This window comes from Lutjanus erythropterus, chromosome 21 (assembly GCF_056507025.1).
Source record: "Lutjanus erythropterus isolate fLutEry1 chromosome 21, fLutEry1.hap2, whole genome shotgun sequence".
NCBI lineage: Eukaryota > Metazoa > Chordata > Actinopteri > Lutjaniformes > Lutjanidae > Lutjanus > Lutjanus erythropterus.
The window spans coordinates 675836-691807 of record NC_139337.1 but is presented as its reverse complement, the minus strand read 5'-3'; the positions used below and the strand labels follow the sequence as shown (position 1 = coordinate 691807).

The following is a 15972-nucleotide window of genomic DNA, read 5'->3' as shown; positions in this document are numbered from 1 at the left end:
TCCTCTGATCGTTTGATTTATTAATTGACTGATGATGCCAGACTGATCAGGTCCAGCCTCTTCTATTTCTGAGTTTCACGCGCAATGTTCTCCTCTAAAAAGACATTATTTTTGGTAACTTTGCTGAATTTTCTCTATATTGTAGTTCATCTCATGCACAGGGCTGCTTAAACTCCATATCTTATTCTGGTGCATTAAATGTCAGGTGTAGAACGAACCAGTCACTCCCTGGCTCTACCCAGCATTTGGCTGTGTGTAAGTCATGCAAGGCACAGGTAATGTGCGTCCTACCAAACTCCTTTTTTGTATTGAGAGGATTGAACTGCATAACTTACCACGTGAACTATCATTGTACATTTACATTTTACTGAAGATTACACATTTCACTCACTAAGTATGTGTGGCAGGTGGTAGGTGCACCAGTCGGGACCCTACAAATATAGTTACCTGTAGGAGGAACACAGGTTCCGCTGTTGGTTTGGGCTGGTGGAATGAGGCAGGTGCACACCTCATTCCATACGCGCACGAGTTGCAGGAAAACTGGTAGGCGAATTTTGTTCTTTTGTGTGTGAGTGTTGTTTGATGATCAGGGGCGCCGCCAGGGTGGGAAAGTTAGGACGATTCTAAGGGCCCAGGCCTGACGGGGCCCTTTGAGGGCTATCAATATTATTTTAATAGTACTATCTATCTAATCTTTCAGGGGGCCCAAGATTTCTGGCGGCGCCCCTGTTGATGATGTCGTGTTTAGTGCGCATTACATTTACGGTTTTTATTAATTTCAGACCTGCTTCCCTGCTGGGTTGAAGGCGACTGGTAGTTGGTAGGGCAGTAGATCACCAATGTACTGGGTATTTTAAAGTTTGGTCATAGTTTTCATATTTTAATTGGTATGTATTTTTTTTTTTTTTTATTTTTTTTTTTTTAAACATATTTTTATTGACTTTTCAACATAAATGTGATTTAACAACATAGTGCCATTTACATTCTCAGCAGCATTCTTTTTTTTTTTTCCAACATTATCTTTATTAGGTTTTCAAAAATGCTTCCAATGATATACAGAATAAAAGTGCTCTTCACACCAAAGGAAACGTGGAGGGCAATTAAATTATTGTCCAACAATCAACTTGTCTGTCCTTGTAAGTCAGGTAATTATGAGATAACTTAAAGTAGCACTTAGTTGAAAGTACAGAGTATATGAAAAAAGAGAAAAAAAGAAAAGAAAACCCCAAAAACAAAAGAAAAAGACAACAACAATCAAAACAACAAAAGTTTCTCTGTTTTATCAAGAGTTAGCCCACATTATTTCACTATTGTGCGTGGTTCAAAGATACAAACTCGAATGCACAAATCACGCAAAGTAAGGAGGTCAAGTATCCAAAGAAAGGAGATTATTTTAGGATACTGCAGAGGATCACTGAGAACTACGCCTCATCCGCTACACTCCCCACATCCCCCAAATCCACACTCTCTAGATATTCTATAAAGGGATCCCAAATATTTTGAAATAGTGATAGTTTCCCCTTTATAATGTAAGTAATCTTCTCCATAGGTAAAGTTGTGGACATTTCATTAATCCAGTTAATGAAGTTTGGTTTGCTGGTACTCTTCCATGAGAGTGCTATGACTCTTTTTGCAAACAGTAAACATAAATCCATGGCAGTAATTATTTTTCTAGACATACGATGTCTATCAGGGTGTAAACCTAAAATGAACAGTTTAGGGTCAAGAACTAATTTTATACCTAGTATAGTCTCTAAAACATGTTTAATCTCCCACCAGAATTGTTGAACTTTGTTGCATTTCCAAACACAATGGAAGAACGTCCCCTTCTCCTCTCCACATCTGGTACACAAGTCTGGGATAGCACCTTTATACTTATTAAGCTTTTCTGGCGTCACATATGTCCTCATCAGCCAGTTATATTGCAGTACTTTGAGGCGTGTATTGGTAGTTTGTGTTTGTGCTCCAGCACACGCTTCTTCCCAATCCTCGGAGGGCAAGTCCTCCTGTAAATCTTCCCTCCAGGCATTAAGTTTCCGTAAAGAAGACTCAGAAGATCCCTCTGCTAACATGCTATATAGTTTGGAAATAATTCCCTTTCCAAAGCAATCCTTCTTCATTTCGATTTCCAAATTGGACAACGGGGGAATTGACACACACTGATTTTGAGATGATCTAATAAAGTTTCTCACCTGTAGATATTTAAAATGATGTTTACTTGGGATATCATATCTAGCAATCAATTCTTCAAATGACATCAAAAACCCACTCTCTGATCCCATGAGATCCCCTATTGTCTTTAAGCCTTTTTCAGCCCACTTCCTAAAACCAGGATCCATCCTGCCTGGAGGGAAAAAATGGTTACCCCATATCGGGCTGAAGCATGACAAAAAGGAGGATTCACCTAAATACCTCTTAACCTGATACCAAATCGTAATCATATTTCTGACTATAGGATTTTTTGTCTTTTTTTTCAACATTTTGACTTTTGCTGAGTATATATACTGGGGGAGAGGAAGAGGGACTGAACAGCTTTCAATATTCATCCAAGGTGGGAGGGACTTATCTGTAAAATAATACATCATAGTCCTCAACTGAGCTGCCCAATAGTACCAGAGTGGATTGGGGCATCTGAGGCCTCCTCTATCATACGGTAGATACAAGAGTGATAAACGTAGCCTCGGTCGTCTATTGTTCCACAAAAAACGTACGAAAATTTTCTTTAGGGATGAAAATAAATTGGCAGGAGGTGGCAATGGGATGTTCTGAAACAAATACAGAAGTTTGGGCATTATATTTGATTTAAGAACATTAATTCTTGCTATAAGCGACAAGGGCAAGGAGTTCCATCTATCTATAGAGGAAGTAATTGAGTCTACCATGGGTTTATAATTGACCCCAACAATGTCATTTATACATGGTACTATCCTTATCCCCAGATACGTAAAACAATCTACCTTTTTGAATTGGAAAGGATTTCCAGCACTATTTCTTTCTTCTGAGTTAAGTAACATTAATGAAGATTTGTCTTTATTTACTTTATATCCTGATATCCTTCCAAATGTGTTTATTAGGTCTAACAAGGCTGGGATAGAATCCTTTAGTTTTTCCAAAAAAAGAATGACATCATCCGCAAATAGAGCAATTCTGTGTTCCTGTTGGCCTATTTTCAAACCAGTTATGTTTTTATGAGACCGCACCGCAATGGCAAACGGTTCAATTGTTAGAATAAATAATAAGGGGGACAAAGGGCACCCCTGTCTACATCCCCGTTTGATTTTAAATGATTTCGATATAACTCCATTTGTTAATATTTCAGCATAAGGTTCATTATATAAAAGTTTAACCCACGGACAGAAATTGTCCCCACAGCCAAATCTTTTTAATATTTCAAATAAATAGGGCCATTCAACTCTATCAAAGGCCTTTTCGGCATCCAATGATAGCAAAGCAGTATCTGGTTTTTCATCCAGATTGTAAAGAATATCCATCACTCGTCTCACATTATGAAATCCCTGTCTACCTACAATAAACCCATTCTGGTCACAAGCAATTATGTCCGGTAATATTCTCTCCAGTCTTCGAGCCAAGATTTTGCAAAGTATCTTTAAATCCACATTAAGAAGGCTTATTGGTCTTAGATTTTCACATTTATTGCAAGGTTTACCAGGTTTGGGCAACAAGGTTATCAGAGCTCCTCTTAATGAGGCAGGGAGAGTTCCCTTTTCAAATGAATCTAAATACATGTCAAAAAGAGGGAGCAGCAGTTTAGCTTTAAATTTTTTATAAATTTCTATTGGCAGCCCATCTGGGCCTGGGGCTTTACCTGTTTTCAAGTGATCTATTGCTATAGATATTTCCTCCTTAGTTATAGCTGCACCAAGATCTGTATTCATCAATTCTGAAATGTTGGTCATTTGGAGAGTATCTAAGAAGAGATTTTGCTCTTGTTCCATATGTGTTATTTCTGAGCTGTATAATTTTTCAAAAAAAACCTTAAAAGTTTCATTGATTTCTAAAGGATCAACAATAGTCTCTCCATCACTATTTTCAACTGAGGTAATATTCTTCTCATTTTGTAATTGTCGGAGACGCCAGGCTAATAGTTTCCCGGGCTTTTCCCCTTGATCATAAAATGTCTGCTTAAGACGCAAAAGATGTGAGGCTGCTCTAGAGGCAGAAAGTTCATTATATTGTGTTCTTAGTAGCAAAAGTTTTCGGTGGGTGTTTGGACATAATGTTTGATAATATTCCCTCTCAAGCAACTCAATTTCCGCTTCCAACTCTTTTGTTTTCTGAAAGGTCTGTTTTGCCTTATAACTCGTAAAGCTAATTATCTGACCCCTTATGTAGGCCTTAAAGGCTTCCCACCTTGAAGAGGGTGATGTTTCATCTGTATTGGTTTCAAAAAAGATGCTCAGCAGCATTCTTAGCAATAACAAATAAAGTAATAAAGAATGATAAGGAAAATAAAATACATGTTTAGGAAACAAAACAAAACACCACCACCCACCACCAAATTTCAACATGGGCTGTCAAGTAACTCATCCAGCCGAATCCACAGACCCAACAAGAAAAAAGCTGGGGCGGGTTGATCTCCCTTTAAGACCTGTTTTCTAAATTCCCAGCCTCCTCAGGTAGAAGAAGGAAAAAAAAATAAAATAAATAAACAGATAAATACATCCTGTCCTACAGATAGGGCATAGACACTTTACACCGGATAAGTCACAGAAACATTCTAGGATCTAAGAGAGAAAGAGTATTCCAATCCAGTGTAAATCTCCCCTTTTTAACGATGTCACGTAAGGATGGAGGCAGATACCTTAGGAAGGCTGACCAGGATCTCTCAAACAGTTCATCATTGCCCTTTACATGTGCAGTTAGTCTTTCCAGTGGTAAGACACTATAGGTCTCATGAAGCCACTGTTTGACTGAGGGAGGCCTCTCACTGATCCACCTCTTTAAGATACATCTTCTAGCCAAAAGTAAAAGTTTATCACAGAGTTTGAAGTTCACTTTGCTTAGGGACAGCGTTTTAGAGGGCAAGCCCCAAATAAAGAGGCCTGGGTCTTTAGCAACCTTTACTGAAAAAATCTTACCCAATTCATGTGCTATATTACTCCAAAATTTAGAAATCCCGGGACACTCCCAAAAATTATGAATGTATGTTCCAATATTTCTTTTACATTTATTACAAAGGGGGGAGATCTGGTTATTTATTTTGTTACGTATCACAGGTGTGATATGGCATCTGTGCAAAATTTTAAATTGAGTTTCTCTCATTCGGTTGCAGATAAAAGTAGACTTAACAGAAGAGATTGCTTCTTCCCAGTCATCCTCAATATATTCACCACCGAGATCACCCTCCCATTTCTGTATAACCTTGCGTATGTCTGAGGGATCTATAGAGCAGAATAATGAATAGGAGTGCGACAGAAAATGTTTTATATCTCTTCTTTTCAATATAAATAAATCTATGTTGCTAAAAGGAGGTGTGTCTGGAGGGAAATTTTTCATTTTCGACTGGATAAAATGCCGGACCTGTAGGTACCCAAAAAAATGTGCTGAGGGGATGCTGTATTTTTCTTGCAGTTGCTGAAAAGACATCAGTATGTTTTCCTGATACAAATCTCCGAGAAGCCTGATCCCTTTTGCATGCCATATATCGAATACACTATTTCTAATTCCAGGGACAAACCCTTCATTTTTAGTCAGTGGTATTAGACCATATGCTGGCGTGTTCTTCCCTACAAATTTAATCATATCTTGCCAGACTTTGATAGTATTGTGAATGATAGGGTTGTCCTTAATTTCAGGGGTAGTTCTAGCAGCACTCGTTAGCTTACTTAATAGAGAAAAGGGAGTAGTAAACCATTCATCTATGCTGGTCACTGAGTTTAAATGTGACTGCAGCCACCCCCAGATTATGCGGGTGTGGCATGCCCAATTATAAAATCTCAGATTGGGTAAGGCTAAGCCTCCTTGTCCTCCTGGCAGCTGTAAAGTTTTCATCCTAATCCTAGGTTTTTTATTGTGCCAGATGAATCTTGAAAATGTTCTCTCCAGGTCCAAAAGCACTTTCTTGGGTATCCATAACGGAAGCATCTGTAAGGGGTAAAGTAATCTGGGGAGTATGCTCATTTTTATCAAACTAATTCTGCCTATCCAAGAGAGAGGGAGGTCATGCCATCTCTCCAGGTCTTTTTTAATAGCTCCAATTGTAGATGTGAAATTAAGTTTCCACAGATCCCCAACATTGGGTGACACTTTAATTCCAAGATAGACAAAGCCAGATGTGGCCCATCTAAACGGGAAATTAGACAACGAATTTATACTTCCAAAGTTTCCTAAAGGCATAGCTTCCGATTTAGTGTAATTTACTTTGTAACCTGATATTAAACTAAATGCATTTATAACTGATAGAATAGCCGGAACTGAAATCTCAGGACTTGTAACAAAAAGTATAATGTCATCCGCATATAAAGCCATCTTGTGTACAGTCCTGCCCAAAGTAACACCATGTATATCTTTGTGGTTTCTAATACATTCTGCAAGAGGCTCTAGTGTAAGGGCAAAAAGGAGGGGGGAAAGGTGGCAGCCCTGTCGCGTCCCTCTGTGAAGTGGAAAAGGAGAAGAGCGGACACCATTGGTCAAGACGCAAGCCTCAGGAGAATGATAAATTATTTTAATCCAATTTAAAAATTCCCCCCCTAATCCAAATTTATCAAGGACATCCCACATGAACCCCCATTCCACCCTGTCAAACGCCTTTTCGACATCTAGTGAAATGGCAAGCGTTTTTTGTTTTGTTTGTGAAGAATATTGTATAACATTAAGAAGCCTCCGAACATTAGAATATGAAAGCCTATTCTTATTGGTATGTATTTTAATATTTTTTGTTTTATAATTGTTAATATTTGTTCCTTTATTCATGTTTGTTTGTTTTTTTACTTTGTCAGCTATGGAGTTATATTTGTGCCACAATCCTGAGTGAGCAGTTGTAGATTTTGAGCACAGGAGAATATTTTGTGAGCACAGGAAAATATTTTGTGAGCACAGAAAATTATTTTGTGAGCACAGATTTTTGTTTTGCACAAGCACACAAATCAACTTTTGAGGACAAATTAAATGTGTGCCTTTTCACAGGCTTGTTGTTGGTGCCCGAGCAGTCCACAGCATACTCGCTCAAGATGTATCTCTCCCTCTTGACCTGCCCTCACTGTGCACTCAACTTCCCCTGCAGCGCTTGTTCAATTTGTCCTTGGGCGTTACAAATGTGCCACAATTATCAACCAATCAGAAAACTTGGAGGGAGGTAAACTCTGATTGGCTTTGTAGAGGAAATTCTGAATAATGGTTCCCATAGGACTTACACAGGAGTATTTAATGAAGCTCGATCGAGGAGAATTCAGATTAGCAATACACAGAGAGTATTGTGACTGCCAACCCAATTCTGAAGGCTACTTCTCTTGTGAAGGCATTTAACTATTTCTTGACATGCCCTGGAATCCTGCTCATTACCTTGTACGGACCTAATGTGTCTATCTATATGTGTGCACAAATTCTATTGGGCATAAGTGAAAAACAAGAAGCTGTGCACCTCTTTGCTCTAACTCACCATATTTGTCGGCCTTGCTCATGTATTTTGCCCTGCTATAAAGTGTGAAGACAGTTTGTCTGCTAGATAAGCTATGACCTTGGGAACAAGAGAGACTCAGGGAACCTTCTAAGGGCAAGTGAGGCAAGTGAGGCAAATTCCACAACAGGCTGCTTCGGCTCCAATGACACAGATGTTTGCTATTCAACTGGCACCACCAGAACTGAGAGTTGGTGGGAACGGGGAGAGGCTACCTCATGTCAGTCACGACTGGTCTTCAGGTAAGCTCACTTTATGTAAATATACATAAAAAAAGCTATTTTGTAAATATTGCATGCAGGGTTAGCAACATTAGTCAGGGTTTAAAAACATAAGTTGCTAAGCCCCGACCGGGTGTGCTAGCACAGGTGAAGAACCCTGATGCCTACTCCTAACAGGCTAGCTAGCTAGTTTAGTAAACATTAGTTGCTTATAAGTCACAGACCCGAGCAGCAAACATATCAGCTAATATAATTTAGCCATTGCTAGGTAACCATAAGTCTTTCCAGCACGTGAACAATCTCTGTGTGGACAACAAATCAGTGTTGAATTTCGGGAAACATTAGTTAGCGTCAGCTGTTAGTACCTGGTGGGCTTCGGTGTTTTTACAGCTGTGGAGCTAACTTTAGTGGTTAACTGGCAGCTAACGGAGGGAAGCTCTGCTCTGTTTGTAAATATGGCTCGGTGTAACAATTTCTCATAGTTCAGTACTGGTTATGGGCTATTGTTGGTGTGTTTGCACTGAAAGTGAAGTTAATATCTACTTCACGTAGGTGTGTCTGAGTTTAGTGCAGCATCTCTCATAGTATAGTATCAGTTAACTAAATAACCTGGGCTCATGTGTTTTGTCTTTTTCTCCCCCTTGCAGGCTCATAAGTCTGCAAGCATTCCAGACCGTGCTGTCCATGTCTCCCGACCTGCCACCCGTATATTTTTATCTGTTCTGTCTTTTTTATCTTTTCTGTGCTAGAGCTCTTTTGACGATGCAGGCCGAAATAAATGTATCATTAACTTGAATCGCTAGTGTCTCTTTATTTTATTTACACACAAAATTAGGAAGCTATTTTGATGGACAAGCATATTGTTTTTTGTCATATTGCCATATTCCTATCACATTTTAAGTAAAACATGTTAATTTGGACCATAGATAGTGAGATATTTGCTGATTGAATGATCCGACCTAAATAAATAAAGGTCATAGAAGCTGTAGAGAGGCTGCGCTGCTTGATTCATCATCCAAACATCCTCTGGAGAGCATTTTTGACCAAATGCCGATGTCTCAGCGACATCTTCCCAATGAGCAAACACTCTCCATAATCTCACTGATGCAGCTTTATTCATCGTGTCGACATCGGCAAGACGTGTGTGTTATCTGGGGAGGTTGCTGCATCCCTTTGGCATTGATGCTACCCACCAAAGGTCAAAAGGTAGGAAATTTTGACTGGATGAAAACACATTTTCGGTCAGTATTTCACTTTAAATATTAGTATTATTGAATGACATTACACTGTAGTTCTGCCCTGTTGTGTTGATTGGATTAACTAACGTTACACCTCCATGTATTTTGAGACATCTGACAGTGAGTGACAGTTTCCACTCATATCCCTCTTCAACAATCCTGGCTGCTGCTAACATCAGACAACGTCTTCTGAACAAAAATGTCACGCCAAAGCCACTTGTAAATTTTTTTTTTTAAGTTTGTGCTTTAGTATTATATCATGTTTTATGAATCTTTATGAAATTATATTTTTTGGCTGTACACCTTCAGCTTGTCTCTTCCTCATCTGAGACGCTCTGGTTGCTAAGATATAGAATATCTGTGGTACAGTCATTAAATTTCACAAGCTGCAGCAGACAGATAACGCTATTTTATATTATCAACAAATATTGAATGTGGAAAGTCAGCACAATGCATTGTGACTTTCATATCTGTCTGTTTTATTGTTTAATGAGCGTTTTTAGCGGTATGGGAGTCGAGTTAAGTTACTGCAGATGTAATTACATTTCCTGGTTTTACTGCTTCATAACAAAAGCTTTTAAGTAACAAAATAGCTGGAGACTTTTAATGTGAAGAATGTAGAGGAAGTTCAGTGTTTATCCTCTGTCTTACAGTTTCTGGACTCTGCTGAGCTCTCGTCCTCCACATGGCTGTTAGTACGGCTTCCCTAGCAACGGAGCAGCAGAGCAGCGGTGATACCTCAACAATAAACACTGCAGAATTTTGGTGATTGGCCAATCAGAATCAAGTTTTTAAGAGTGCCCCATTCTAATGTTAGTAAGCTTCTGCTTTTCTCCCCAACATTAATTAACTGACCAAACTTTAGCAACCTACCAAGATAGCTAATTTGGTTTACAAGCTGGAGGTGTACAGACAAAAACAAACATAATTTCATAAAGGTTCATAAAATATGATAGAATTCTCAAGCACAAACTACTTACATGTGGCTGTGGTGTGACATTTTCGCTATGTTGAATCACTCACTGGCAGATGTGTCAAGATACATGGAGGTGTAACGTTAATGTTAATCCAATCAATGCAACAGGGCAGCACTATAATGTAATATCATTCAATAATACTAACATTTAAAGTGAAATACTGACCGAAAATGTGTTTTAATTCAGTCAAATTCCCTCCTTCTTGACCTACGTGAGAAGCAGCAACTCCACTACCATGCTGCAACCTCATTGGAGCCGAAGCAGCCAATCAGAGTTTACCTGCCCCCAAGTTTTCTGATTGGTTGATAATTGTGGCACATTTGTAACACCCAAGGACAACTTGAGCCAGCATCACGGGGGAAGTTGCGCACACAGTGAGGGCAGGTTGAGTGGGAGAGAAAGACATCTTGAGCGAGTATGCTGTGGACTGCTCACACACCAAGAATGAGTTTGTGAGAAGACACACATTTAATTTGTCCTCAAAAGTTGATTTGTGTACTTACACAATTTTTTTTTCTGTGCTCACAAAATATCCTCAAAATCTACAATTGCTCACTCAGGATTGTGGCACAAATATAACTCCATAGTCAGCTTGCTCCCCCCTCATCACTGGTACCCAGTGTACTCCCAGTCGGTCGGTTTGGGAGGGCCTAAGGTGTGTAAGTGTGCAGTGGATTCATTCATGTGTGTAAACTCTGTGTGAGAACTCTTTGAAGTGCAGATTTATGGTGTGCAGTGTACCGTGAAAATACTCATGTGTGTAATCTGTGTGTTAACTCTTTTGAGTATAGACTTAGGGATTGCGGTGCGTTGGGGTCCTGTTAGCATAATTGCGAGTTAACTGTGATTCAGGTACAGTGAGAGAAAGTGATTTGTAAAGCTGAGCTTTTATAATAAATTTTCTCTATTACTTACCTTTACTTACCTTATATATATATGTACATATATATATATATATATATATATATATATATATATATGTTTAGAGAGAGAGAGAGAGAGAGAGAGAGAGAGAGAGTGGATTGTTGCCTGTGTCTGCTGATGAGTTGTGTCTGTTTTTGTTATTAAAAAAGAAAAAGAAAAAAAAAATTCAATTCAAAGTGTGGTTAGTAGTGATAAACCTAGAAACCAGACAAAAACATGTATGTAAAATCTAATCTGAACCGAGCACTGAACTGTGACTCCTCCTCCCATTAAGCAGCTGGAGTTATAGAAGTGATGGGGGAGACGGAGAAGGACAGAGACGAGGAGGACGAGGAGGACAGAGAGGAAGGACAAGGTAGGGATAGATCTCTCTGCAGAGTGTGTGTATTGTCAATTACTGCACAGTTTCACAATAAATAAACAGAATAAACATTAGATTATTTTTCATAAAACATAAAACTGTCCCGATATGAAGCAGGTCACATGACATTCTGTTGAGAATCTTCTGATTTTTGCTAATGAGAGTTGTTAAAAATGTCAAAGAGATTTTGAATATAGTTTTCGTATTTGTTATGTCTCTCTATACAAACATTTATGTCAGGATGAATCTGATGTGTTTTCTCAGACAGTTGCAGAGTTCAACTGAATCCTCTCAGTTTTCCATTCTTTAATCATTTTAGTTACGTTCAGAAGCTGAGCTTCAGCGGGTTCATTCAGAGATTTAAATGAATTCATATTAAATATAATCATCTCCAGTTATATTATTTCTGTCTACTAACACAGCTCTGTCTGCTGTGCTGCACTGTTGGAATAAGTTTTAAGAAAGAAGTTTCAAGTGTCTAAAAATTGTTTTCTAATAGACTTAGGAACAAGCACAATTTCAGATCCCCTACTAGATTGCAAAAGTCTGCTTTGATTAAGGCAAGAAGCAGCCACCTAGTAACAGTGTCATCTTAACTGCTTCATTCTGAGCAACATATCGCTGGCCTTCAAGCAAGGCTTAAGGCACGTGTCAAACTCAAGGCCACATCTGGCCCACGATTCAATTATATACGGCCCGCGAGATAATTTCACGTGTCTATTATGAATGGCCCGTTGGTAAATAGCACTCCCTAGTGATGTGTCGGTCGCAAACGATCCGGATTTTAGAGCCGGCTCTTTGAAGTGAACGACGGGAACCGGCTCTTGATTGGGAGCCAATCTGGTTTTTTCTCCTCTTTTTTTCTGTTAAAGTCACATGACTGGTGGCGTGTGTGTGTGTCCACACTGAGTAGAAGGGGGAGGGGAGGGGTTATAGACACAACACAGTGAGCACATAAGCAAGTGGGAGCGAGACGAGAGAGAACATGCACTACAGACAGAGACAACACGCTTGAAAGGTGAGAAAATACACTTGTTTGAGATGAACTGCGCCTCGCCTGGAAAGTAGACGAGATCAGGCGGCCGCAGCAGGAAGTGGAGACGAAAATCTACAGTCAAGTTGGACAGTTTTCAACAGAGTTAAGAGAGAATAGGTTACCTGTAGTCTGCAGACCACGATCATAGCTGAAGAAATACAGTGCGTTCTTGATCGCTGATTGAAGTTAAAATAGAAGAGATCCCCCTTCTGATACATGTAACATCTGTTCTTTTATCTGCCTTGTAAAACCAAGTCATATATAAGTCATATATATAATCTTTATTATTATCAGACAAAGTATCTGCTTGTTGACAGATTAAAACTTCATTGCACAACAGAAGACTAATATATCCAGTGTTAAATATTATAGTTACACAGAAAATTAGTAATTAATATAATATGTGGTGTTTGTTGTCAAAATTAAGCACTCTGCTTAATATTGCAGTACTCTCCTCCATGTTGAGTATATTGAGTGTATAAATAAAGCCATATAAATAATAAACATTTGATATAATGTATGTTTTTTTCATTAGTATTTCATTTTACATTATTTTGGGTAATAAATTAATTTGAGCAACAAAAAATTTGAGGAGCCATTTGGGAGCTGAAAGAGCCGGCTCTTTTTAGGGAGCCGAGCCAAAAGAACCAGCTTGCCGGAGAGCCAAAGAGCCGGAATTCCCATCACTAGCACTCCCATCACTCATACTACAAGTCCCACAATGCACTGCGTCAGCTGCCGCGCAACTCGAGAAATAAATCAGCTGGCAGTCGCGAAGACGCGAGTTTCTGTCAAACGAGAATGTAAACAGGGTTGTCTGTTTAGGCAACTGAGTCAGTGCAAAGAAACAGAAGTATATGAGGAGGGAGATGGGCTAATGGGTTTGTAATATTATTATATGAGCATATATTTTATGCCAAATGCTTTTAATCCTGTTTGGCCTGCGACTAAGACTGTGTTTTAGATTTTGGCCCCTTCTGTAATTGAGTTTGACACCCCTGGCCTAAGGGAATGATTTTTGGTCCTGCCCACTGTAAATAAAAAAGTGATTGTGATGATTGAAGAGTGTTTATTCACCTGTCACTTTCTAAACAAACACACAGGCTATGGCCTCCTGTCCTAGTAACCCTCAAAACCAGACCACTATTGTCCAATCAGCTAAGCATTTGCTGAAATTGTGCTGATTAATGCTGTCTAATGCTAATAATGTAAAAAGTCCAACATATGAAGGGTTTCATCAGGAAGTTTCAAAATGACACAAACTGAACAAATCACAACAGAGCTCTATTGGTTGGCAAACATTATAAAATGAAAGTCAGTTAAAAATGTGTGTGACGGATGAGGACAACCATCACCAGCTGATGTGTTGTGTTTCAGACACAGTGCTCCATCGGTTCTCCAACACACTGCGGTTCTGTTGGGTTCTGCTGTCGGCTCTGCTGGACTCTCTGACTGCCTGGCTCAGTGGTCTGTGTCAGGAACACATTGACATCTCCACTGTCCTCCGCATCGAACGCTGCATGCTGCTGCAGCAGGCCAAGCAGGTCAGGACTACAACAAGGGTTGGAACTACAACAAAGACAGCCAAGTCTGGGGTGGTGACTGATTTTGTGCTTGTATGTCTGTTCAGGGTCACGTTCCCACAAGAGAGGCGATCCACCTGTTCTACCAGGAACAGATGATGAAGAGCTCCAGAGAGTCCGGCTTGGATTACACTAGTCATAATGCCAAGGTACAGACCACAGCAGAGACAGGAAGAGAAGGACAAGAAGAAGAAAAAGAAGAAGAAAAGAGAGGGAGTCCTGATACAGATGAAGAAGAAGCAGGAGGTCAAACAGCTAAGCAGAAAACAGGAGGCAATCCAGATGAACCAGAACTAGTGTCAGAAGGTTCATGTGAATTGCTTACAGCAGAGGAAGCCTCTGGGGCTCAGTCCTCACAAGTTCAACCAGGGACAGAAGAACATTACCCAGAATGCTCAGTGGCTAAAACAAGCCAAAGAGGACGGCCCAAACTGTCGAGGATGGACCGAGTCCAGTCTTCCTCCTCAGAGGAAGAAACGATTAATCTGATTCACAGGTCCGTCTTAAGTGTGGACTCAAGTCACATGACTTGGACTCAAATCACAAATTTGATGACTTTAGACTCGACCTTACAAACATTGGGTTGGTCCCCAAGGCCACTGACTGGTGACTTGATCTGACTTGGACTCCAACACCACCGACTTGTGACTTGTCTTGGACTTGAACCATGGGACGTTTCACCATGAGCCATATCATAACACCCAATGTTCTTAAAATAAAAAAGTATTTTCCCAGTGTGGGATCAATACAGAGTTTATTATACAAAGTTTATCTTAGCTATCACAATTATATCTGGGGCAGTATATTGTCCATCAAAAGAAGTTTTTTATAACAGGCCTACCAACAGCATACTAATCCAAAACAATAGAGAATTAGGGTCCTACTTTGTGTTAAGGCTGTGCCACATCTCCTGCTGCTGATCACTTCAACTCAGTGCTTGTGATTCCACCAGCTGTACTGCAGCGCATTTCAGACACAGTTTTCGACTCCACTCTGCTTCAAAAAGCCACAGAGTCTATTTTTGACAGATGCCGCATCAATCTGCACAGAGGAGATCAAACAGGCAGGAAGTCAGACACAGGAAGGCATAGAGAATCTGGTCAATTTTCAAAATAAAAAACTTGAGAAAAAAAGATAAAAAAGAAACTATTTAACTACAAGCTTCATGACTTATGGTGGAAGCACGAAAAGTAGGGGCAAAAGTGGGCAAAAACACTTATGAATCACTGCTGGTGGGATATTCAGCTGTGTAAAGAACGAATTAAAAACCAAATGCAGATCTACTGTGCCTAGTGGAATCAACAAGTCAACGTTACATGACTGAGCTCAAAGATTATTTCGATCACATACAAAAACTACAAGATGTTAGTGTTGTAACGATACTGGAATTTCTCATTTTAATTCAGTACTTTGAAAAATATCCATATTCAATGTCAATTTTGATACCACAGTGAGAAATTGACTCAACATTGAGGGCATAACATTTTTGATTTTAAGAAAAGATAAAAAATAAAAAAGGCTGTAACATGATAACAGATATAGAAAATAAGAGAAACAAAGTGAGGAGAGGAAGACAGCACTGAGTCAGTGAGAAGATACTTCAGTGTTTTTAACACTATAAGGTGATTAAAAAAATTGCAGGCAGTGACATAACTTTTTTTGTTCAATTTGTTCAGCATTTGAAGTTACACAAAGAGGGGTAAGTCAAGGCTCTAAGGTTGGTAAAATCAGATGAGGTGCCCATTGTGACTTAGGACTTGATACTCATGCAGAGCACGTTACGATTTCTTTAAGGCTCAGTATCATGATGTATGTATGACTTTTTTTTTTTTAGGACAGAAGGCTTGGGTTTGTCTCAGGAGCTCCTGCTGACTAAACCAACCCAGGTAGCAGGACAGTGTGGCGTGAAGTCAGAACACACACAGAACAGTTCAATGTTAAATAACTGTACCAGAGTGGAGAAGGTAGGAGACGTAGTCAAGAAGACAGAGGGTCA

At 39.5% G+C, this 15972-nt stretch overlaps 1 protein-coding gene across 1 annotated transcript in view; it reads left to right on the top strand.

Moving 5' to 3' along the window:
- LOC146307157 (piezo-type mechanosensitive ion channel component 2-like) overlaps positions 1-15972 on the top strand; it is a 119268-nt gene that overhangs the window by 77152 nt on the left and 26144 nt on the right. The window contains exons 34-36 of the mRNA XM_084747082.1: positions 11271-11351; positions 13771-13937; positions 14024-14472. Coding sequence (XP_084603208.1) covers positions 11271-11351; positions 13771-13937; positions 14024-14472 — 697 coding nt within the window. The remainder of the gene's footprint in view (positions 1-11270; positions 11352-13770; positions 13938-14023; positions 14473-15972) is intronic.